The 26,553-nt window shown below is 32.5% G+C and overlaps 1 protein-coding gene and 1 long non-coding RNA gene across 13 annotated transcripts in view; one reads left to right on the top strand and one right to left on the bottom strand.

Moving 5' to 3' along the window:
• Positions 1 to 26,553, bottom strand: part of OSBPL1A (oxysterol binding protein like 1A) — a 269,237-nt gene that overhangs the window by 75,522 nt on the left and 167,162 nt on the right. For 11 of the 12 annotated variants that reach the window (XM_031946509.1, XM_031946508.1, XM_031946510.1 and 8 more), the window contains one exon: positions 5,081 to 5,237. The exons of the other annotated variant lie outside the window; for it this stretch is intronic. In XM_031946509.1, the coding sequence (XP_031802369.1) occupies positions 5,081 to 5,237 (157 nt within the window). The remainder of the gene's footprint in view (positions 1 to 5,080; positions 5,238 to 26,553) is intronic. 12 annotated transcript variants of the gene reach the window in all.
• The window catches only part of LOC116420597, a 37,632-nt gene that overhangs the window by 9,747 nt on the left and 1,332 nt on the right, over positions 1 to 26,553 (top strand). The window lies entirely within an intron of this gene.

The following is a 26,553-nucleotide window of genomic DNA, read 5'->3' as shown; positions in this document are numbered from 1 at the left end:
CAAGAGGAACTAATGGTATGGTAATTCTCTCCACCAGTAAAAACCTTTTGTGATTTATTAGACACATAAGTCCAAACCTAAGATAGAAGGAACGATGTATCCAGAGTGCCACAGCGGGAGAAAGATAGGATTTTAACCCAGGTCCAGTTCTGGCACTCTTTTCATTATATCTCATTGCCTTGAAACAGAGTAACTAAATTAATATTTAGTTAAATTACAATTTTAGTTCCTCAGTTTTCTATACAGATCATTATCATAGAAATAATATTTCAACTCACATTTAAATAGAACTTTATTATTTAGAAAACACTTGTCATAACCAACCTGTGAATTAGATTAGTTTTAAATATTATTTCCAGATTACTGATGAGGAAACTGACAGTCAAAGAGATTGTTATTTGCCTAGTGTTTACATGGCTAGTAACTTTTAGAGTAGTAATTTGAATACAAGTCTCCTTTGCCAAAATCCAGAATTTAGGTTGGCAAGATTTATTCTTCACTGTCACACTGATCCCTACCCCAAAATTTTATATTCTTTTAGAAAAACTCAAATTTTTTCATGATTTTTAAAATATTATGTTCCATGTATTTTTACAATTTGCATAGCTTATCTTTCATTTAGGGTTAGGGTTAGTATCTGTCCTTTTTCATAATCCATATTTTTTTCCTGTCTTTGATGAAGTCTCAAAGATATCATCTGATTGTTTGTAATGATAACAGCAGATTAAAATCCTAGGACATAGGTCATTAAATTCTGCTGACTCAAAACAACAAAACAAAACCAGGAAGTATTTTAAGTGCTCTGGAAAATTTTTTTTTACAATTTTGATTTGGCATATCAAAAGATATCACAGCTAGTGCTTAATTAACTGTTTATCTCTGAACACAGATGAGTTTTTAAAAATAAAGATGGGGGTAGGAGGTAAGGAAAAGATAATTTAAAAGCCTCTTTTATTGAAACAGGCATCTTATCATCATTTTACACTTTCCTTGGTTGTCTTGGATTTTTCTTTTCACTTTTACCACTGAATTTGATCCAATTTCCAGATTGATGGTCAACAAATTAATAATGGGCTACTATAGCAATGGACTCAGATCAAGACTAAATACAACTCTTAGGAAGCCTTCAAAAGATAATTTCTACAGAGGAAAAATATATTAATTAGGTAACTGGATTATAACTAATATATAAGTAACTCTTTCCTGGCATTATTTTGAAGCACTTGCCAAATAGCCAACACACCCAAATAAAAAAAAGCAAAAAAAAAACAAAAACAAAAACCCAAAACAAAACAAAACAAAACAAAACTCTTTCCAGCAGATAACAAGTAGAATCTAGACCCAATAGTACAATGAGAAACTTGGGGGCAACATGTCAACAGAGAAAAAAACAACAATAAAATTTTAATTTTCCTAATAAGAAGCTAGTGGCAAAGCAGGTAAGAGGTCTGGATAAGCACTCAAGAAGACCTGTATTTAAACCCTATTTCAGATGCATACTGAGCAAGTTTCTTTAATTTCTTCTCAGCCTCAGTTTTCTCAACTGCAAAATCAGAATAATAATAGAACCTATTTCTCAGGATGGTTATGACGATGTGACAAGAAGCTAGTAGCAGCTACACAGAGAGAGAGACATATATACATATATATGTATGTGTATGTGTACATAATATATATGTATATGTGTGTGTGGATATATATATATAAATTTGCCTTTCAGATCTCTCTACAATTGTGACTTAACTAATTAAAGAATAATGTCGACATATATTCATAGTTGGTTGAACTCTGAACTATCCTAGAAAACAATTTAGGATTATATAAAGTTACCAAACTGTTCATATTCTTTTAACCCAGAAATTCCACCATTGGGAAAATACTTCAAGAAGGCCAAATGATAGAAACAAAGGGCAGATATATAATAAACTATTCAAAATAGCACTTTGTAAAATAGTCAAAAAGATGGCAGCATATTTCCACTGTTTAGTAAATATTGTACAAATTATGGTATATGAATGTAATGGAATATTATTATAAGAAAATATGACTGAGAAATTCAGAGAAACAAATGATTTGTATTAATTGATGGATAATGAACAATATATTATGAATAATACATATGTAATGAGTACAGTAATATAAATCAAAGCAACAAAGATAGAAAAATTTTTATGAAATGTGAGTCAGAGGCTCCCCACTTCATGCTCATCTGTCATGATGAGTTAGTAGGTATGTAAGAATGGGTAAGTCATCTAAGTTCTCAGTGCTCTAAGTCAGAGGTTTCAAAAGCAAATAGAAACAGAGGCCACCAACCATACATAAGGATCCCTGTGAGTAACATACTGAATTTTAAAATGTAAGATGGTCTAAATTTTATTGTATTTTTATTTATTTTGTTAAATATCTCTCAATTATATTTTAATCTGGTTCAAACCATACTCTAGAGTATTGTGGGCCACACTTGTGGGGCACAATAAATGTTAACAACTCTTCTCTAGGAGACTTTTTAAGAGTATAAATTGTAAAGAAGGGGATAACAAGCATTGATAGAAGGAGTTTCCTTTATTTAGATGTTCCTCATAATAGTGAATCACAGGTCTAACACCAGTGTCTATCTCTATCTTTAAGAGTGGCAGGCATCTTGGTATAAAAGATAAGAGTTCTAGAGTCCATAAGACTTAACATCTTTAACATTTATGAAATGTGTGGCCACGGGAGAGTTATTTAAGTTCTACAAGCCTCCATGTCCTATTTGTAAAATAAAAGAGTTGCATTGGAGGTCCCAAGATTTCTTCTAGCTCTAAATCTATGATTCTATGAATTCAGACTAAGTGTACTGGTGAATCATCAAGAATTTTATTTGGATGAGACCTCATTGGAAATTCCCCAACTGGCTCAATCACTATCTAGCATCTGCTTAACGAGCTCCAGGGAGGGGACTCTGCTACCTGAGGCTGCTCACCCCTTTTCTGGACAGCACTGATTGTCAGGTAGCTTTTCTAGAGATCTCCCTTTTCTTCTTAGAAAGATAGTAAGTTATGGGAGCAGTATATACTCTAGTATTTCAGAGGTAGTCACTGCCTAATATGTTTCTTGGTTATATGGAAGAGCTCTCTGGGAAAGGGCAGAAAGGTCTGGTGAGAAATGTCTATCCCTTCTCTCCCCTAACTCCCTCAAAAAAAAAAAAAGAAAAGAAAAAAAAAAGAAAAAGAAAATTGCAGAAAGTACCAATAAAATACTTTAAAAAGAACAAAATGAAGACTACATGAAGGCAGGATAAAGAAGTTTATGATAAAACAGCCCAATGCTGCAAATGTTCTGTGTGATCTTAGTTAGACATACTACACAGTATATCCTATCTCAGAAAAAAGAACAAATCTACTTTATGCAACTTTTCAATGCTATTTACACTGACATCATCATACTTGTACCTCTCAAAGTACATTCACATACATTATTTCATTGGACTGATATGGTTAATAATTTTTTGTCAAGGGGTCAAAGTTTAACATTCCTTTTTAAATAATCTACCACATTTGTGGATAAATGTCTTCCTTGGAGAGTGCACATTCAGTCCTGTGTTCACAAAGGAGTTCACAGTTGTTACCCAAAGTCATCAAAGAAGAAACTATAAATGTGGATTTTCTTTTAGTGAAAATCTCTTATCATTGGCAAGTTTGGGGCATATCTTTCCCCCCTCCCCCACATCTTTTCATTTTGCTATTTTGTTTGTAAAAATTTTGAGCTCCAAATTCTCTTTCTTTCCATCCCTTCCCACTACCTTGAGAAGGTAAGCAATTTGATATAGATTATACATGTGTAGTCAAAACATATGTATGTCTTATAACTGAAAAAAAGAACCTTTGACAACTTACCCAATCCATGATATTATCAGAGTAAATATTTGGATATTTTTATGGAAAAAGATGTGCATGCTAATGAAGTGTGTAAGCAGATTGTTTTTTCCTCAAATTTCTTTTCACTGAGGCAGTGGTAAAAATCAGAGAGCTACTAAGACTTATGAGTTGAACTGACATGCTTCTCTTCACTCTTTCCTAAAAATCATCATGGAAAGAAAGTGATTCATCCAAGTTATACTGTAATTAAGATATTGATTAAGATCATAGATTTTGAGCTAAAAGGGATCTCTAACATCATGTATTCCAACCCCTTCATTTTACAGATGAGAAACTAAGGCCAAGAGGTTCAGTGCCTTGTACAATGTCACTGAGGTCACAAGAGGAAAAGCTGAGACTTAAACTCAGGTCCTTTAACTATATATAAATTGGACATATTTTCCTTTGTTCCATAGTGCTTCTCCCTGTCATCTGTAAATTAAGAAAAAACACTGGAAAACCTACCAAAAAAATTATTTTATAGTAGTTTTTCTCCCTCAACAGAGAAATGTTACTTACTACATGAAATCAATTCCTTACTAATTTTAAACACTAATAATTTGTGATATTAATGTAACATTTGCATATTGAACTGTCTTGTACCTCTATTCTGAAACTGGAGAATGGTGGTGTCTATAACATCTCATTAACTCTACAACGTCTCTGACTAAACTATCAAGGGAATAAAAAATGTACTAAGTTATTAGGCAATGTAAATTGGACATGTGCAGCAAAGAGTGGTTCTTATTAAATTGTCTTTGCTTAAAACTTAATTGTGTCATCAGGCTGGCAATATTACCATTCATTCTTAATAAAATCAACAAGAAGATCAAATGACTGGAAACTAAAATAGCAATAGAAGGCATCGTCATAAAAGATGTATGATGAAAAAAAGAACCCAGCATCAAATTCAGTAGGCACATTTAGACAAGTCTAAGAAAGGCAACTGAAGCATTTATATGTTGTCTGCAAAGTAGTTTGTTTTGATAAAAAATTTGTGCCTTATCCCCTTAATTTCTACATACTTCTCTTAAGCAGACAGAAGAAAAAGCAATTTGAAAAGCAATGGCTCATTAAGCACCCGAGGCAGGGGGAAGATTTAGAAAAAAGAAAATATTTTTATTGAATCCAAATTTCATACCACAAAATTTACAACTATTTTATATTAAAATAGATCATCCTACCTGTGTTTTTTGATGCCATTGGACAGGGAATCTCCACCACCACAATCCTTTCCTTCAGACATTCTGCTTTTTCTACTGTTCAAATGTTCTCTCCTCTCTTCAAATGAACGTGCTGTTACTGTTTCCAATCTACTTATGGACTGTTCAGACTCTGAATCTGTAGTAGAGCAGGTGCATGTTAATGACTAGATCTTTGATGCTACTTCAAGAAACAACAGATACCTCCCCTCAATGAACCAAACTCTGAAACTCTAGTAGACTACTCTGTCCCTGAGACAGCTTGAGACAACTTGTTAACTTCCCTTACAGGGATTTCAGAGAATCTATGCAGTGTAAATAAAAAGCTGACATTCTACAAAGCATTAAGCTCTGGTTGAATTTATAGAATAAATGATAAAGACAAGACATTAATTCTAATATTAAATAGGTTCCAAATGCAATAATCTATATTTAATCTTAGTTACAGCAATCTAGATAAAATTCAAGCTTATGTAAAATGTGTAAAGAGGTTTGAAACTTTTAAAAAAATGTTTGTTGATTTTCTCCATTAGTTACTTATTACTACTAGTCACTTTGTATATACTTTGTATTTACTTGCTTGTGGACATACCAGATTTCCCCCAGGGGATTTTAAATTCCTAGAAGGTAGGGACTGTTTTATTTTTGTCTTTGTATGCCCAAATAGTAAAGCACTTAGTAGATGAATTATCTTATTAGATCCTTTAAAAAAAAAAAACCTTTACAGTAGCCTACCCTTTACAAATAAACTGCCAAAAAGGTTCAGTGACTTTCCTAAAGTCTCTCAGTTCATAAAAAATAAGAATATTCATAATATTTAACTAAGTCCTTTATCCCTTATACCTAAACAGGTGAGTTTTTCTGAATCCCTATGAACTTAAAAAATTTATTATGAACTTAAAAAATTGAGAAGTACTAAGTTTTTGTTAGAATGAAAGTTGACTTATGAAATTATCATTTGGGGATAATTCTAGTAGTAAAAAATCACTAATATGCATTCAAGTGTATTTCTTTAATCAAAGAATTCACTCCCAATTCCTTAGTATGAATATGACATTTTCTGCTATTCCTTTTCTTTTTCCCTATTAGTTTTATTCTTTCAAAATTTATAGTACCAAAATAAGATACTCTGTATTTTTTATTAATTTTTAGCACTATCATCTAGCAAAAAATAAAATTAGTAGCTGGACAATAGTACATGTATGTTTTGAATCCTAAACCTCTTAAATGATCTTATTTGCAGAAAGACTATTTTAAGAACATGTTGTTTCCTTTCCCATTGTTTTTCCACTAAAATGACCTTTCCCCCCTTTCAGACTTCACACAGCAATTTATTTTGCAACTCCCTAACACAATTATAGTGTTTTATTTCTATTAAAATATTCGTTGTCTGTTTCTTATCCTCATACTACAGTGCAATCCCCAAAAAGGCAGAGTCCATGGGTTATCTAAACCAGAAATATCAAAATTTCACCAGTTATCTAAACAAAAAGTATTAAAATTTCCCCTGAGTGTTGGGTAGAACTAGATTAAAATGTAATTTAGAAATGTTTAATAAAATACATAAAAATACAATACAGATGATGTTAATTTATGGGTTTCTAGATCAAAATTTGAATTTGATATCACTTCTTAAATAATCTCTGCAAGTACCCAAGTGCTCTAACCTATGTGTTCACCACAATAAGTATATAATAAACGATTTGAGATAACCTATGGCATAACAATGTATATGTTTGTTCCCCTCTATATACCTCAGAGTGCAAATATGACCTCTGACAAAGATATAGCTACTTCTGATATGTAACTATTTAAGAGAATTTCTGCTTCATCATATATTGTAGCAGTTAGTCAAGGAAGAAAAGCATGCTAGTGATAATACAATTTTAAAGGCAATTAGGGATTTATTTTCAAGATAAAAAATAACAACAACAACAACAACAACAATAACAACAAAAAGATTCCAAAAGAATAATAAAGGACAAGGATGGTATTCTTCCCACAATATACAAAATAAAGACAAATTAGCATCTGCTGAACTATCTGCCAACTTTCTCACTTCTATAAAGTCTTTGTAAGAATTATCTCTCCAGACCTCAAAATAAAACATAAAGAAAATGTATCTTTGATTTGGTTTCAAACTTTACCAGTTCTTTGTCTGGAGGACAACAACTTTTCATCCTACACAATTGTCTTGAATCATTGTGTTACTGAGAATAGCTAAGTTATTCATAGAAGATCATCATGTAATATTGCTATTACTGTGTATAATGTTCTGCTGGTTCTGTTCATTTAATTTTGCATCAGTTCATGTAAATCTTTCAAGGTCTTTCAGAAAGCATACTTCTCATCATTTTTTAAAGCACAATAGTATTTCTTCAGAATCATATACAACAAGTTGTTAAGTCATTCCCTAATTGATGGATTTCCAATTCTTTGCCACCACTAAAAAGAGCTGCTATATGTTTTTGTATATGGAGGTCCATTTTCTTTTCTTTTACTCTTTTGGGGTTATATATATGTGTGTGTATATATATATATACACACACATATATGTATATATGCAAACACATACACATATATAATTAGTATTGCTTAATCAAAGGGTATATGTAGTTTCATATCTCTTTCGGCACAGTTCCAAATTGCTCCCCAGAACGGCTCGATCACTAAACCACTTCATCAACAGTACATTAGTATTTGAATTTTCCCACATCCCTTTCAACATTTGTCATTTTCCTTTTCTATCATATCACTAATTTGACAGGTTTAAAGTAGTAGCTCAGAGTTATTTTAATTTATATTTCTTTCATCAATAGTAATTGAGAGAATTTTTTTCATATGGCTATAGACAGCTTTGATAACTTTGTCTAAAAACTGACTGTTCATCTCCTTTGCCCATTTATCAACTGAGGAATGGCTCTTATTTCTATAAATTTGATTCCATTTTCCATATATTCGAGAAATGAAGTCTTTACCAGAGAAACTCAAAGTAGATTTTTTTTTTAACATTAATGATTGCCCATGATGTATTTCCCTATATCATATTTTCCCCATTAAGCCCACTCTTTCCCCCTCCACTGTAAAATCTCTTTCAGGACTCTGTCAGATAATTTGTCCATTCTACCTCTTCCTTTCCCTTTCTCCCTGTGCATTCTTCTTTCTCATTCCTTAATTAATTTATTTTATTAGATAAGCATATAACATTCAATATAGCTCTACTTTTTGGTTAATGTATATTCTTTCAAGCTGCCATAATAATGAGAAAATTGTTTGTTTGTTTTTTGGCAAGACAATCTGGGTTAAGTGACTTGACCAGGTCACACTCCTAGTATTAAGTGTCTGAAGCCAAATTTGAACTCAGCTCCTGCTGATTCTGGGGCCAGTGTTCTTATCCATTGTGCAATCTAGTTGCCTCAAGAAAGTTTTTAGGAGTTATAAATATCTTCTTCCCATGTCAGAATATAAGCAATTTAACATTATTAAGTCTCATGATTTCTTTTTTATGTTTATTTTTTTAAGCTTCTATTGAAGCTTTTTATTGACTATAGAAAGTCAACTTTTCTATTTAGTTTCTATCTTTTCATCAGGAATGCTTCAAAGTCCTGTATTTCACTGAATGTCCATTTTTCTCTCAGAATGATTGGACTCAGTTTTCCTAGGTAATTGATTTTTGGTGGTAATTCTAGCCCCTTTGCCCTCCGAAATATTATATTCCAAGTCCTCTGAGTCTTAATGTAGGAACTGCTAAATCTTGTGCTATGCTGACCATAGCTATGTGATACTTGAATTGTTTCTTTTTGCTGATTTGCTCCTTGATTTAGAGGTTCTGGAATTTGAATAAATATTCCTAGGAATTTTCATTTTGGGATCTCTTTTAGGGAAGTAATCAATAGAGTCTTTCAATTTTTATTTTAGCCTCTGGTTCTAGAGTAACAGGAAACCTTTCATTGATAATTTCTTGAAAGATGATGCCTCATCTCTTTCTTTGGTCATAACTTTAATTATTAGTTCAAAAATTCTTAAATTATTTCTTGTAGATGTATTTTATAAGTCAGTTGCTTTTCCAATGAGATATTGCATATTTTCTTTTATTTATTCATTCCTTTGGTTTTTTTTTTTTTTTTTTTTGATTTCTTGATGTTTTATAAAGTCATTAGCTTCATTTTAACTTAAATATTTTCTTCAGTGGGTTTTTGTATCTCTTTTTCCATTTGGGCAATTCTACTTTTCAAGGCTTTCTTCTCTTCATCAGATTTTTGTGCCTCTTTTAGCAAGCTGCTGGTTCTTTTTTATGATTTTGTTTGTCACTCTCATTTTTCTTCTCAATTTTTCCTCTACTCACCTTACTTGATTTAAAAAAAAATCCTTTTTGATCTCTTTTATGGCTTGAAACCAATTAATATTTTTCCTGGAGGCTTTGGATGCAGAAAATTTGACTTGTCTTCTAAGTGTGTTTTGATCTTCCCGATCACCATACTAATTTTCTATGGTTAGAATTTTTTTTTTCTGTTGTTTGTTCATTTTCCAGTCTATTTCTTGACTTTTAACTATGTTAAAGTGGAGTTCTGCTTCTCAAGGAGCATTATCCCAAGTTTCAGGTTTTTTTCTACAAATGTTTTCAGGAGTAATTCTTGGGACCTATAAGTTATTGGCTCTTCCAAAGTTCTATGATCCAGAGAGGGGTGTGCTTACTGTGGTCCTGTAATGTGCAGTGGTTTATAAGTGACCAAAAGTACTCTTTTTAACCTTGAAACTGTGACCAAGGTCACTGCTCTATTGCGGTTGCAAGCTCTGCTGTGCTAGTGAATGGAGCTAACTTTTTCAATAATCTGCTAAATGCTGACAACAATCAAGGCATGAATTACAGGCATACCCACCAGAAGGGCTTAGTAGTTTGTATCATAGAAGATGTCCTGTACAAAGTATGTACTAAAAAAAAAATATTCTAATGAGGTGAAGGTTCATTGATGCTTCTTTCTAGAGGGGAAGTCTGACTAATTTCAATAAGTTTTAGTACACCATAAAATGTTTTCAACGAAATTCATGCAATATAAAAAAATACTAACTTAATTAGATATAGTTTCAAAGCAAAAGAGGTAAAAATCCATATGGTCTAGAATCTGAAAGGCAGATCAAGAGGCCAAATCAGCCTCGTCTATATATTTATATACCCTGAGAAGGCAGAATGATATATAGTTGGTGTTGGAGTCAGGAAGACCTAAGTCTATAATCTTTATATGTCTAGATATCAAACATAAGTAACATAAAAATGTACACACATACATCTTAGGTACTAAAAATGGACAGTGAAATGGGTCCAAAATTAAATAAAATATTAGACTGGATCACATTTGGGAAGTAATCTCAAATTGTCTGCAGCTCCAAATTTTGAACTCTTTACTTTAATGCTGTGTTTCTCCCAGAAATACCATGTGGCTTTAAATCATGGAACTTGATTATCTCTGAAGAATCAAAATGACAAATATGAGTAATGGAAAGAAGGGTAGTGTAAGGGTATAAGTCAGCTGCAGTATATTAGTAGTGTGAATTATCACAAAATGGCATTATCTTATAGAAAAGAAGGCAAAAGCGGAGAAGTCACTCAGGGAATGTGGAGGCCATCTTGCTGATCACAAAATAGCGGGGGACACAAGTTCCTGTTCGGGCGCCAAAATGTGATGGTTTTCTGGAGGCAGCCTTAGTCTCAGTTGAAATAAATAATTACTCCAAAATCGCAGCCAGCTGATAAAAGTGTAAACGTTTATTTCTCCTTCCAAATTAGCCTGGTTAGTTGAGGCCTAACTCTCTGCCTGGCTCCAAGAGATCTTGCAGCTTTCTCCTTGGCTTCAGCCTTTGCTTTCTTCAGCTCCAGCCAGCACCAAGGTAGAAGATGCAATGAATCTCTTGCCTCGAAGATAGGGCTTGTGGGTTCCAAGAGCTCTCTCCGACTCCAAGTAAATCTCTCTCGAGCTCCCAGAGTTTCTAGTAACTCCTCAAGTAACTAACTCCAGTCAGTCCCACAAGAAGAACTAAGCTCAAGCTTCAAAAGCTCCCTATATATGTGATCTCCCAAAGGTTAATTCCGCCTTCTAGAGGGAGAGGGATTCTGGATTATCTCCCAGAGTGCTCTCTGGCCCTAAGGGAGGTGTGAATTCAGACTAAGCCCTACTAAGCCCAGCATCTTCCCAAACGTGTGAACTCCATTGAGTACTTAGATACTTATGAGCTTTCTAGATGTGTGAACACAAGCATTGTTCTATCAGTTCCACCTAGTACCTTGTTTCAAGTTCTGGCCCAAAATATCTCTTAAGAGCAAATCAACTCCAATGGCTTAACACTTTGTAAAGATTCCCACAAAGGCTGACAAACTATATAAGAATGGGAGACAACAGATATATAGCCTCCTAGTCCAATTGTAGCCCTCAGACATTAAAAGAATAAGAGAATATTATTGAGGTTGCTGAGATCCTTTAGGGAAAACTAATGGGTGAGAATAATATTAGATAAGAGTGGAGGGCACCATTTCAAGCAATGAGAAAAATCAACAAATATTTATTAAACATCATTTAAGACACTGTGTTGAACTTTCTGAGGGATACAAATAAATATAAGGCATGGCCTCTGTTTTCAAAGAGCTCAAGAGTCTAAATGTGTGATAAAAAGATATACACATAAAAAAGAAAACTGATTATGAAAAAGCATAATATAGTCCCAAGTAACTATTATAATCAGTGTGTACTAAAAGAGTTCCAGATTAAATTTTGTTTGCTAGAGTAATTACAAACATTTCACAAGACCGAGCCTTGATTTGGTGAATTCGAATACTAGATGTCAGGGCACTCCAATCTGTGATACCACCATAGTAAAAGAAAGTCGAAAAGAAAAAGGTGTACCTTTGAGGATAGTCTTGCTCAAGGACATCACTACTACTGACCTCGAGAGAGGCTCATTGTGGCAGAAATTCTAGGTGCTCGACAGCATGGTTACACAGTCTGAATCAACAGAATGTCTTGAGGAATATACAATGCACAGAAGAATACCCACACTCACAATGGCAAACACAGGATATCCAAAAATCCCCAGAAAAGCTGTCTTCCTAAGATGAGATCTTTTTACACTTTTCTTCTTCTCCTGCCTCTACTGCTATTTTTGCCCCATTATGTGTTAGCAGGAGACAATGTCAGCATGAGAGATATCTGGTGCCCGGCCGCTATTCGGGGTCCTTTCTGGAAGCGGCCGTTCCTCTAGCTCCACAGTTCAACTAAAGCACAATTTTAAGATTCCACATTCTGTGTCATTATTCAGCTGAACATTTACACCTAAGCAGACTGAACTCCCAGAGATCAAAGTGACATTTCTAGGAAAATATGAACTCAACCAGTTTGGGCAACTATAGAAAATAGTTATAACCATCACAAAAGCTTACAACCCTACCCAAAGTTATTTTAAAGTTGTGCTGTAATAATTTGTAAAGTACATAAGTGATATCACCTCAGCTCTGAAAAAAGTTAATATAGACTCTGCCACAAAACATCTATATCAATCCATAAGTCAATATAAATCAATTACAGTCCAATTTCAGATGTTTTGCCTAAGGGTATTATACCATTAATATAAGAAATTTTAACTTATTTTTCCGTCTCAGGCCTCTTTGGTAGTCTAAATGTGTAAGATTAAAGGGAAATAATTATGTTGAAATATTAACAAAATAAAAACTGCTGCCTGTATATAAACAATTATAGAGAATGTAATATCAAGTATTAAATGTTTTAGAACTTTTAAGAACAGAATTATGCTATCATCTATGTAATTTTTTTTTAAATTTCTGGAATTACCAAGTATAGTCTAATTCCTACAGACATGAAATTTCAGCAATACTCACTTCTTTTTAAAGAGGTTTTTTTTTTTTTTTTTTTTTTTTTTTTGGCTTTCTAAATTAGTGAATAAAAAAATAAAGTCAGGAAGACATGGGTTCAAGTTGTACTTCTGACATACAAATTGTGTGATTTTGGGCAATTCACTAAACCTTCTAATGTTCTGGGCAATTCTTGGAGACTAAAAGCTACAAAGAAAAGTACCAATTTGAATTGGAATAGGGAATTCTCATACCTGGAAGTTCCCCATAGCAATGAAATCACAGTTTGAGTTCCAATTATTATGTTTTTGAAAATCAAGTTCTAACTTGTGTTTTAAAATTTTTAACATGTTTCTCAAAATAATAATCCCTAATTTATAAATATGAAAAACCTTTACTGATTGATGCTTTATCTCAAATTAGTGAGTTTTTTTTTAATAAGGCACAATAATTTGTATCACACTCGATTAAAAAAATTCATAAAGAAATTGCCATGTATTTTATATGAAATATTCTTAAAGCTAACCTGAAAATCTAACTATACTGTGTAAGAGAAGTACCCTAAAACAAATGTTTGGCTCTCAGGGTCCCTTTATACTCTTTAAAAAATTAAGGATTTCTACCCTCTGTTAAAGAGCTTTTGTTTATTTTGAATAATATTTACTATGTTAGCAATAGAATTTGCCATTAGGAGTAGAATTTTACTGTATTAGTATTGTTACTATATTAGGACTATTTATTATCTTAGAATTTGAATTTACTATTACAGAAATTGAAATGTCTTACAATTAATATGAACAGTTTTGAATTTATAAATTCCCTAAAAGTATGTTGGAGATCTTTAGGTTGCCTGAAACACAAACTGAGAACTACTGTTCTAGACTATAAAGAAAGCCTTTAATTTTGTAAAACTAATGACTTATTTAAAGTACAATTTAATAAGGTCCTTACATAGAAGAATTAACACTTAAAAAGAGTAGCATGAATAAAAATAACATGATTGTTAGCTGTATCAGAATGGAATACTAAAACATACTGTGCTAATAGTGTTTGATCAATGTTCCAATCAGTCTTTTACATGAAATTAAGTTTAAAAATTAAAGTTTAAAAATGATTTTTTTCCCTACATAGATTGATTTTCAGAAGCCTAGAAAATTGAGAAAACTCTTAGAAACAATCCAATCAATCTTTATAGCTAAAGAGCCTAATTTTAGTATTTAAGTCTTTAAAAATCCTTCAAATTAAAAGGACAGAAGAGAGGGAAGAAATATATATATAACAAACTTTAATAGTACTTGAAAATAATGCTAAAATGATTGCATTTTCAATGAATTTTGAAAACAAAATATCACAGTGACTAAAATATTTAGTAAACATTATGGTTGACTAAAACATTTAGTAAACATTATGGTTTATTAAACCATCAAGGGTAAGCATGGAAAGCCCATGCTAATACCTGAATTAACTCTGTATTCTGCACGCATTGGAAATATTTCAAATGTGTGCCCCTAAGGAAATCTCAAACATTTGTTCCAGCGTGAGAGGATACAGATATAAGGACAGGCTTCCAGATTGCCTAAATCCAAAAAATAAAATAGAAATTACTTATGATTACTATAGAGGGGGAAAATATATATACTATTCTAAATTTGCTATAAACTGAAAAAGACAAGCAAAGGAAAAACTGCCAAGATATTGTAACAATGGCCTAGTGAGGAAGTAAATAATAAAGCATAATGCTGGAAGTAAATAATAAAACATAATGCTGTTGGCAGACAACAAAACAAAAAGGAGTAAGAGAGCCATTTCAAGTAGATACTCCAAATGAAGGCCAATGTCAAAATTAGCTGCATACAATAGTAGAGTTTAGGAACTAACTTAAAATTATTAATTTTCATACAAGTAAAACTACCATGTTAAAATGAATACTGACAAGCATGGAAAGATTTATATAATGTGATACAGAGTAAAATGAGCAAAGCTAAGAAAAAATATGCATGATAATTACAATGTAAATGAAAAAAATGACAACCCAAATCAAAAAGTATGTAACAAAATTATAAAATCAATGAATGAATGAACAAAGAGAGAGATGAGAAGACATCCCTAATCTACCTTCCTGGAGGTGGGAAGTTAACACATTATACAAGAAATCTAAGAATATGTATAATGTATCCATTGTTTGTGTATATATATATATATATATATATATATATATATACACACACACACATATATATGTATACATATATATATATACACACACATATATATGTATATACATATATATATATATATGTGTATATATATATATATATATATATATATATACATACACACACACACACACACACACACACACACACACTATTTATTATATGAAATGCTCCTTGAGAACATTTGGGATGGAGAAGGAAGGGGAAAAAAGATACTAGAAATTATTATGCCTATGAATGAAATTAAAAATGTCAACAAAAATTTTTAAATAAACTAACCTGTTTTTCAAAGGCTAAAAAATATTACAAAATATACATAACTCTAACCAAATAAATATCTTCATCACTCAATTTATCCATATGAAAATTCCCACATGTTCCATTTTGGACTACTAAATTCAGGATTTGCAATCTGTTCTCTTGAAATTCCTTGGCCCATAAACTTTTTTGTGAAGTATACAGATAAATCCACTAGGACACAATTCTAGATTGCACTTAAAAAGGAGTCAGTTAATCAATAAGCATTTATCATGTTTGACTGGTACTGTGACACTGAGAGATACAAAGAAAGATAACTGTCACCATTACTATTCAATATTGTATTAGAGATGCTAGCTTTGGCAATAAGAGCTGAGAAAGAAATTAAAGGAATTAGAGTAGGTAATGAGGAAACCAAATTATCACTTTTGTGATAATATTTATTAAGAAACCCCAGAATTCTACTACAAAGTTATTAGAAAAAGGCACCTTTTAAAAAGTTAATAAAAAAAACCCCATAAGTCAGCAGCACTTTATACATCACTAAAAAACCAACAAAGTTAGAATTACAAAGAAAACCATTTAAAATAATATTGAAGTATAAAATATTTGAAATCTATCTGCCAAGGAAAAACCAGAAAGTATATGAGTACAAAACTCTTTCCCATAAATAAAAGCGATCTAATAATTGAAAAAATATTAAATGCTCTTGGATTGGGTGAGCAAATAATAAATATGAAAATACCAAACTAATCTATTTATTTACGCTATACCAATAGACTTAAAAAACTATTTTAATGACCTAAAAAAATACACAAAGTTCATATGGAAAAAAAAGGTCAAGAATTTCAAGGGAATTAATGAAAAATCAAATGAAGGTAGCCTAGCTAAAGATCTAAAATTATATTATAGCAGAACAAACCATTTGGTGTTGGCTAAGAAAAGACTAGTTGATCATGGAATAGGTTAGGGTCCGGACAAAACAACCAATAACTTTAATAATCTAGTGTTTGGTTAAACCAAAGACCCCAGCTTTTGGGATAAGAATTCACTGTTTGACAAAATTGTGGGAAATTGGAAATTAGTATAGAGAAACAGGATTGACCACACTAAACCATACACAATATAAGGTCAAAATGGGTTCATGACCTAGGCATAAAGAATGAGATTATAAATAAATTGGAAGAGCAAAGGATAGTTTACCTCTCAGACCTGTGGAAGAAGAAAGAATTTATGACCAAAAAAGAATTAGAGATCATTATTGATCACAAAATAGAAAAATTTGATTATATCAAATTGAAAGTTTTTTTACAAAAAACTAATGCAGAAGGATTAGAAGGGAAGCAAAACTGGGAAAACATTTTTACAGTCAAAGGTTCTAATAAAGAACTCATTTCCAAAATATATAGAGAATTGACTCTATAAGAAATCAAGCCATTCTCCAACTGATTAAATGGTCAAAGGATAGGAACACACAATTCCTATGAAGAAATTGAAACTATTTCTAGCTATATGAAAAGATGCTCCAAGTCATTATCAATCAGAGAAATGCAAATTAAGACAACTCTGAGATACCACTACAATTGCGATTGGCTTTTGAATGACAGGGAAAGATAATGTGGAATGCTGGAGGGGATATGGGAAAACTGGGACACTGATACATTGTTGGTGGAATTGTGAAAACATTGAGACACTCTAGAGAGCACTTTGGAACTATGCTCAGAAAGCTATCAAACTGTGCATACCCTTTGATCCTGCAGTGTTACTACTGGGGCTTATATCCCAAAGGGATTTTAAAGAAGGGAAAGGGACCTGCATGTGCAAGAACGTTTGTGGCAGCCTTGTTTTTAGTGGCCAGAAACTGGAAACTAAGGGGATGCCCATCAATTGGAGAATGGCTGAATAAATTATGGTGTATGAATATTATGGAATATTATTGTTCAGTAAGAAATGACCAGCAGGATGATTTCAGAAAGGCCTGGAGAGATTTACATGAACTGATGCTGAGTGAAATGAGCAGGACCAGGAGATCATTATATACTTCAACAACAATACTATAATTCTGATGGATGTGGCCCTCTTCAACAATGAATGAACCAAATCAGTTCCAATGGAGCACTAATGAACTGAACCAGCTATACCCAGGGAAAGAACTCTGGGAGATGACTATGAACCACTCAATCCCTCTATTTTTGTCCACCTGCATTTTTGATTTCCTTCACAAGTTAATTGTACACTATTTCAAAGTCCGACTCTTTTTGTACAGCAAAATAACTGTTTGGACATGTATACATGTATTGTACTTAACTTATACTTTAACATATTTAACATGTATTGGTCAACCTGCCATCTGGGGGAAGGGATAGGGGGAAGGAAGGAAAAAGTTGGATCAAAAGGATTTGCAACTGTCAATGCTAAAAAATTACCTATGCATGTATCTTGTAAATAAAAAGGTATAATTTTTAAAAAAGTGAATGTTGAAAACTATCTTTACAGGTATTTGGAAAAATAAAATACTACTGAGGAAAAAAAAAAGAATGCTGAAAATTATCTTTCCTTGTAATTAGAAAAATAAAAAACCACCAAAAAAAAAAAAAAGATCTGAGGGTTTCAGTGACTAAAAACATGAGTTATGAGAGCTCACTCTGCAGCAACAAGATTATGTGATGATCAACTCGGATGGACATGGCTCTTTTCAACAATGATTCAGGCCAATTACAATAGACTTGTGATGGAGACAGCCATTTGCATCCACAAAGAACTAGAAGAATTGAATGTGGATCACAACACAGTATTTTCATCTTTTTTGTTGTTGGCTTGCCTTTTTTTTTCTTTCTCATCTTTTTTCTTTTTTGATTGATTTTTCTTGTGCAGCATTATAAATGTGGAAATATGTATAGAAGAATAGCACATGTTTAATATATTTTGAATTACTTGATGTCTAGGTAAGGGGATGTAAGAAAAGAAGTGAGAAAAATTTTGAACACAAGGTTTTGCAAGGGTGAATGTTTAAATTTATCTTTGCATATATTTTGAAAATAAAAAGCTATAATAAAAAAAAATGTGATATATCAGACAAAAAACCTAACTCAATCTTAGGCTGTGTTAATAAAACCATGCTGTCCAGAATTAGAGATGATAACTTCTACAGTACCCTACCCTTGAATACTTATCTTCAATTCACAATGTTACTTTTAAAGACCTAGAAGTCTTGTCATTTCTATCTCCAAGGCACCTCTTGGCTATGGCCCATTTTCTCTATTCACCCTAATTTAAGTTTTCATTATTGCAATAACTTTCTGGTTAGTCTCCTTAAGACTTTTCTCACTCCAATCTCTCTTCCATACAACTGTCAAAGTTATTTCTTAAACTACAGCTCTTTTCAATATTCAATAAACTCTTTTAATGTCACCCCTTCTCAAACTTTAGTATCTCCCTATATCTCTAGAATAAAATGGAAGTCCCTCTGTTGTCATTTAAAGCTCTTTACAACAACGTCCCTTCCTAACTTTCCAATATATTTGAAATTATCTCAAGTATATGACATAAGAATATCTGAGAACCTTTACTGGCTTTCCTAGGTTACACAATTAGATTTTATGGTAAATTATTCATGAACATTTAAATGAAAATAGCATGAAGAGGAAACATTAGCAAGCAAAAAATCATTAACATGTTGCTAAAAAAAACCCATTAAGAGTAAGCCAATAGTAATAAAAATCATGCTTTAAGAATTTCAACATTCAAAAATCACAGATTTTTCTGTAGCTTGTTTATATGCTTACGTACAAATAGGACATGAAACTTTTGGATTTGCAAATGGCAGAAGATAAATTACTATGTATAATTTATAAAATAACTGTTTTGAAATATTTATTACTCATTTTTCTTTTTATACTTTTGCATTTTCCCCTTTATAACTCCATAAAAAGAAATTTAGCTTTCCTTTGTATTAAGGACAATCCCTTCCTCCCAATTCTAGGGACAGGCATATTCATACTAATTTATAAATCAGCAGCAATATCATTGCCACTCTACTAAGCATTATGGAATAAGTCCAAAATGTCACACTTGTTGCATACTTTATTTTTAAAGATACAGTCCTACGCTTTATATAAATTTGCATTACACAAATCTGACTTTCTATAAAGATTTCTGAAAATAATCCAAATGACAATTCTTTATCAGTATCTGATAGAGATAATAGCTGCAAAGATTGGAAAATTTCAAAACTCAAGACTGAACCAAAAAGGTTCACAATGAAATAGTTGGCAGAAGCATTTCTTCATCTAAACAAATATTTTTCTTGTAAGATGGAACCAAATCCTTTAAGATTTTTAAAAATTCAAATACTAGTTGAGGATAATACTGCTTGCTATTATCAGATATATGAAAAAAAAAAGATAGCTACTATCCAATCATTTTCTAGACAGCACTGAGGGAATTGAAGCGGTTAGGACAGCAAGTGAAAATTGAGTGAACCACCCTGACTCTATCTTGTGATTCAAGATACAAAGAATAAAAGCTTCCTTTCTATTGTGGAGACCGGGAGAGGACACTGTTGCACTGTTTCAACCTAGCCTATGTTATTGGAAACCCAGATTACCTCTACTTATTGCTTAGAGACCCTTAACTAAGGACCTGGATTATGCTAACTAGAAAACCAGTTAGATGTGAAGACTGATACAGTTTTCTCATTATTATACATCTCAAAGAACCCATGGTCCTATATAAAAACTATTCTCTACACTGGTTAATTAGTGTTTCCATGTTTTTCTGACTGAATACAGACACTTGAAAGAAGTGGGTCTTCCCTCCCTCCCCACTAGATTGCAGGAAATTGTACCTATTTCCTTTCCCCATCCCAACTTAGGAAGTCCCTAAATCTTTCCTCTAGTTAGAAATCAGATTACCTAATTTTGCATCCTGGTTAATAGTTTTCTTTTAACTAACTGATGTTATTTGATTAATTGTTTTTAATGTATAAAAATCTGTCTCCTCCCGTATTCTGAATCCAGTCCTTAACTGAGGAGAAGTGGTCCTGGATTTGCTAAGCAAATAGCATGTTCTGCTTAACAAATATCTTCCAAAGCTTGAACTTTTGTTTCCTCAGCATTTCATCTTTTACTTGGTCTTTAAAAAAAAAAAAAAGTTACACAGCCAATCACCAGTGATAAAGCCTTGGTATAGGGGCTAGAGAAGGAGTACATATTTTATTTTATTTTATTTTTATATTAACCTTTCTATATACTCTGCATACTTTATCAATTAACTTTACCTTTCATAGTTCTATTCCTTATTATGCTTTAGTATTTAATAGGTAAGTGGAGGCAAATTTGCATCATATAAAACTCATTTTACATAGAAATTTGTGGAGCAATCTATTTACATAAAGTGAGAAATGCTACAGAATGGATCAATGAGAGCCTGAAATTAATGAAAAAGAAATCTTACTTTATAGAGCAGTGACTTTGATAGATTGCAAGTTCAATATGAATTAGCAGTCTAAAGCAGTCAATGAAATTCTAAATTGTATGACTAAAACCACAAAGAGGTAAGCACATGAGAAATAAGACAGCAAAGGAGGAAGAAATACAGCTGGAACTTCCTACCTACACGCCTCCAAATAAACTCTCAAAAATGTACTAGACTGAATCTGATTGGAAAATCTAAGAAAAGTCACAGTAAGTAATTTCCCCAGCCTATTACAGCACAAGAATACAGAGAGGTCTATGAACACTGGGAACACCCTATGTATAGCATTTCAGTGAAGAGCAAGATAAGATGGCAGAGTCATAGTGGGATACAGCAAGCTTATGCAGAGTATGAAAACATGTGCCAACAGGCAGCTCTGTCATTCACTATTCAAATCCCAGTCACAAATCCAGGATAGATCAAGAATGGGCCCTGTTCCCAGGGCTGACATAATGGGCTTTACTAGTGTACACAAAGAAGAGTATAAGTTTAGAACCAAGCTACAATGGTGTGGCCTTAGAGCAAAGCAGGGTCTCTGTTACAGTATGAAGCTCTAGTATAGTATGACGCTTGAAAAATAACAAAGGCAAGAATACCTGATCCAAGGGAAGCCTGCACTTTTAACCTTCTACATGAGCAGAACAATCTACTCTTAGATTAGATTAGATTAGACCTATACTGATTTTAAGAACTTAGTACTCAGAACAAGGAGACTGCAATCACCTATTGGTGATATATCATGTTATTCTAAATGCTTAAGGAGAAGCTTATTTTGGGAACCTGCAAGCTTTATGTATCCCAACTGGGATATACCCCAAGAAATTAGTAACAGGACTAGATCGAATTGTCTCTCTAGATATATATAGAGCCCAATTCTACATCAGAAATCAGAAAGTAGGATGAATAAATATTCAAACAAACAAAAAATCCTTCCATGAAAAGCTATTATGGCTAAAGGGATGCTCAAAACACAATCCTAGAAAAAGAGAATGACTTTAAAACATCTAGAATCAAACTCAAAGAAAAGTATAGGTTAATCATAAATTCTTTATTTCTTTATTTCTAGCTTTTTATTTACAAAACGTATGCATGGGTTATCTTTCAACATTGACCCTTACAAAACCTTCTGTTCCAAATTTTCCCCTCCTTTCCCCCACCACTTCCCCTAGATGGCAGATAGTCCAATATATTGGACATAATATATATTTTAACATATATGTATACATATTTATACAGTTATCTTGCTGCACAAGAAAAATCAGATCTAGAAAAAAAGAAACCTGAGAAGAAAAACAAAAATGCAAGCAAATAATAACAGAAAGAGGGAAAATGCTATGTTATGGTCCATAATCATTTCCCATAGTCCTCTCTCTGGGTATAGATGGCTCTCTTCATTACTGAACAATTGGAACTGGTTTGAATCATCTTAATGTGAAGAGAGCCATGTCCATCAGAATTGGTCATATAGTCTTGTTATTGCTATGTATAATGATCTCCTGGTTCTGCTCATTTCACTTCGCATTAATTCACGTAAGTCTCTCCAGGTCTCTCTGAAATCATCCTTTTCGTCATTTCTTACAAAACAATAATATTCCATAACACTCATATACCATAACTTATTCAGCCATTCTCCAATTGATGGGCATCCACTCAGTTTCCAGTTTCTTGCCACTACAAAGAGGGCTGCCACAAACATTTTTGCACATGTGGGTCCCTTTCCCTCTTTTAGGATCTCTTTGGCATATAATCCCAATAGAAACACTGCTGGATCAAAGGGTATGCACAGTTTGATAACTTTTTGAATATAGTTCCAAATTGCTCTCCAGAATGATTGGATTCTTTCATAATTCCACCAACAATGTATCAGTGTCCCTGTTTTCCCACATTCCCGCCAACATTCAGCATTATCTTTTCCTGTCATCCTAGCCAGTCTGACAGGTATGTAATGGTATCTCAGAGTTGTCTTATTTTGCATTTCTCTAATTAATAATGACTTGGAGCATCTTTTCATATGGCTAGAAATAGTTTCCATTTCTTCATCTGAAAATTGTCTGTTCATATCCTTTGACCTATTAATCAATTGGAGAATGGGCTTGATTTCTTATAAATTTGAGTTAATTCTCTATATATTTTAGAAATGAAGCATTTATTAGAATCTTTGAATGTAAAAATGTTTTCCCAGTTTATTGCTTCCCTTCTAATCCTGTCCGCATTAGTTTTGTTTGTACAAAAACCTTTTAACTTAATATAATCAAAATTATTTTTTTTGTGATCAATAATGATCTCTAGTTCTTCTTTGGTCACAAATTTCTTCCTCCTCCACAGGTCAGAGGGGTAAATTATCCTATGTTCTTCTAATTTATTTATAGTATCATACTTTATATCTAGATCATGAACCCAGTTAGCCACAAATTCAACAAGAATTCCTAGAAGAAACAGAGTAAGAGTTAACAAAAAAAAAAAAGCTTACACTTTAATTCTTTTAGATAAATGAGTGGCAGAGGAAAAAACTAGAAAAGAAGTGAGAATTTTCCACAAAAATTGAAAAGGGATTAATAGCTTGGGACAAGAATTACAAATCATGCCCAATCAACAAACTCTTTGAAAATTTGAATAAATCATGCTGAAATTCTTAACATCATAAAAAAATTAAAACAAAGTCAAAAAGACTAAAAAAAAATAGAATATATAGCATATTATAGAAAAGAAAAGAATTATAGAAGAAGGGAGATATATTTGAAGAAATCTTAAAAAGAAAACTGCCCAGATGGTCTGAATTTTAATCAGGAAATCCAAAATGAAGTCACAATGAGTCATTTTTTTTCTAGCCCAGGGTAGTTTGGGGAAGCAGCCAGAGAGATATGCAGATAGTAGAAATGGAATCTGGGAAGAAGTGGGCTGAGCAGAGCATTCTAGGATACAGCAACTTAACAATAAACTAATAAGGAACACTAGAGCAGAAAGTACCAGAACAGGGAAAGATCTCAGGGGATCCATTAATTTGTTCTGGGTGCAATAATAGGTTAATATCTGACGATTCTTTCACTCAGAGAGCAAAGTAAAACTGGAAATATACTCATCACATTCTAAAAGAAACCTCAAAATAAAAACTGCCAGGAACATTATAGCTATAATCAAGAGTTACCAGGTAAAATAAAAAATATTGCAAGAAGTAAAATAAAAATTAAGTACAAAGGAGCCATAATCAGAATCATACAAAATTTAATAAACAATGCTATGAACAAATGAAGGGCTTGGAATAACCTACACAACAAAAGTGAGGAAAATCTTCTAGAGGAAAATGAATCTTTAATGAAATAGAAAAATTCCAAACATTCCTGATGAAGAAATCAGAGCTGAATAGAATCATTGCAGTTCAAATACAGGAGGCAAGAGAAGTATGAAATAGTATATATGAGATTACAAGTAAGGGATTCAACTTGAATAACTGGCTATATTTTCATACAGGGGAGATGATACTTCTTGTGTTTCCTATAAACACTACAATTATGAGGGCTCACGTTTTGGTAATCTTAAAAGAAAAGAGTGGGAGAAAGGAACACATTGGAAGAGAAGGGCATGGAAAAGAAGGTTTATTGTAGTGGCTCCCAAATTACGTCTGATTCTGATTGTGGGTGAATTCTTTCTTTCTAGCTGCTTGCGGTATTTTTTTATCTGACCTGGATGTTTTGCATTTTGACTATAATGTTCCTAGGCGTTTTACTTTTGGAGTTTCTTTTAGGAGGTAGCTAGTGGATTCTTTAAATCTGTACTTGGCCCTCTACTTTAATGAACTGAAGCAGATTTCTTTTCTTTTTTTTTTTTTAAATTCAATTATAAGTTTCAAATTCTCTCCCCCCAACTTTTCTTATCCATCCACTGAGAAAATAAGAAAAATAAAATCCATGACAAATATATACAGGTAATTTCTTCTACTTTTCTCTGTTTGTGTCACCCTGTATGTCTATCTTTAGATACCCATTATGTACCCATTTGAAGAATGTTGATATATAGTGTGAGGATGTATTGTTTTATTTATTAAGTTTCAAACAAGGTGCTTCCAATTACCCTGGAAATTTTTCTCAAATAGTGAATTCTTGCCCATATTGGATCTTTGAGTTTATGAGATACTATGAGGTTATAGTCAGAATCACTCATGATTTGGTAGCCAATACAATAAAGGCTCAGAAAGTTTGGAATATCATATTCTAGAAGGCTAAGTATATATACCATGAATAATTGACCAGGAAAATTAGTCTAATCCTTCAGGAGAGAAAAATGGACCTTTTAGTTAAAAACAAACGAAACCCCCAAAACATTAAAGTATTTATGATGGAAAAACTACAACTACAGAAAAACTCTGAAACTCAAACACAGAAGTTATAAAAAGGTAAACATAAATGAATAATGATAATAGACGAAACAAGGATACAGTATAAGTACATCCAAGTATGATGATAAAGATGATATATGTGTCTCCTCTGAAACCTATCATTATTAGGTTTCATAGAAGGAGTCTAATGAGATAAAATCTGGGAGTGGTTCTATTATAACTTGATGATCTAAAGAAAGAGGAAGAGAATAAGAAAGGAAGATTAGGGAAAATGATCTCCCATAATCATATTACACAAGCAAATATCTATATAAACAAGAAAGAGTGTTATAGGAAGCAAATATAATTTGAACCCTACTCTTGTCTGAACTGCTCAAAAACAGGAAGAATACACATACACATAAATATATTGCATATGAAAATCCATTTCACTCAAAAGGAAAAAAGGAGAGAAGGCGGATAAGAAAGGAAAACTGGATGGAAAGTAAATTAAAAAAGAGAAGTCCTAAGCAAAACAAACTCCTAACTAAGGGTACATAAAAACATATTTATAGTTATTTTTGAGATGATGAACAATGGGAATCTGAGGTAGTATCCATCAATTGGGGAATGGCTGAACAAATTACGGTATATAAATATCATAGAATTGTGCTATAAGAAAGGATGACTGGGGTAGTTTAAAATAAATTCGGAAAAAATTTGAACTAATAAAGAGTTGAGTGAACAGAACCAGAACAATTTATACAATGGTAAAAATAAATGACTTTGAAAGATTTAGAAACACTGATCAATGTAAGGAGTTGGCCAAGATTTTAGAGGGATAAATGAAAAAATTTGTTACTTCCTGATAAAGAAGTTAAAGACTCAAAGTACAGAGTGATACATATGTATCTTTTAGATCTGGTCCATGCAGAAATTTGTTTTGACTATACACTTATAATAGAAGTTTTGTTTTCCTTTTGTTCTCAACTAAAGAGAAAATGTGGGAGAGAGAAAAGGCAGAGCTTTCTTTGGTTACTGCAAAAAACTGAAGGTAATTTTAAAAAAATATAATGTCTAGAATTAACGAGTATTGATAGTCCTACTACTATGCATCTACCTGGACCACATTTAAAATTCATTGCTCAGTTGTAGGCAATATATTTTAAGAAAAAGTCCGATAAGCTAGAACTAATCATGAGTTTTGGATAGAAAAGGGTTGAGGGAGCTGAGGTTTGGCATTGAAAAAAAGAGATTAATAAATACTCTGATTGTTCAGTGATTCGGTAATGCCTGACTCTTTGTGACCCTAGGGGTTTTCTTGGCAAAGATACTG

Source organism: Sarcophilus harrisii, chromosome 1, assembly GCF_902635505.1.
Source record: "Sarcophilus harrisii chromosome 1, mSarHar1.11, whole genome shotgun sequence".
NCBI lineage: Eukaryota > Metazoa > Chordata > Mammalia > Dasyuromorphia > Dasyuridae > Sarcophilus > Sarcophilus harrisii.
This window is presented reverse-complemented; position numbering and strand designations above follow the sequence as displayed.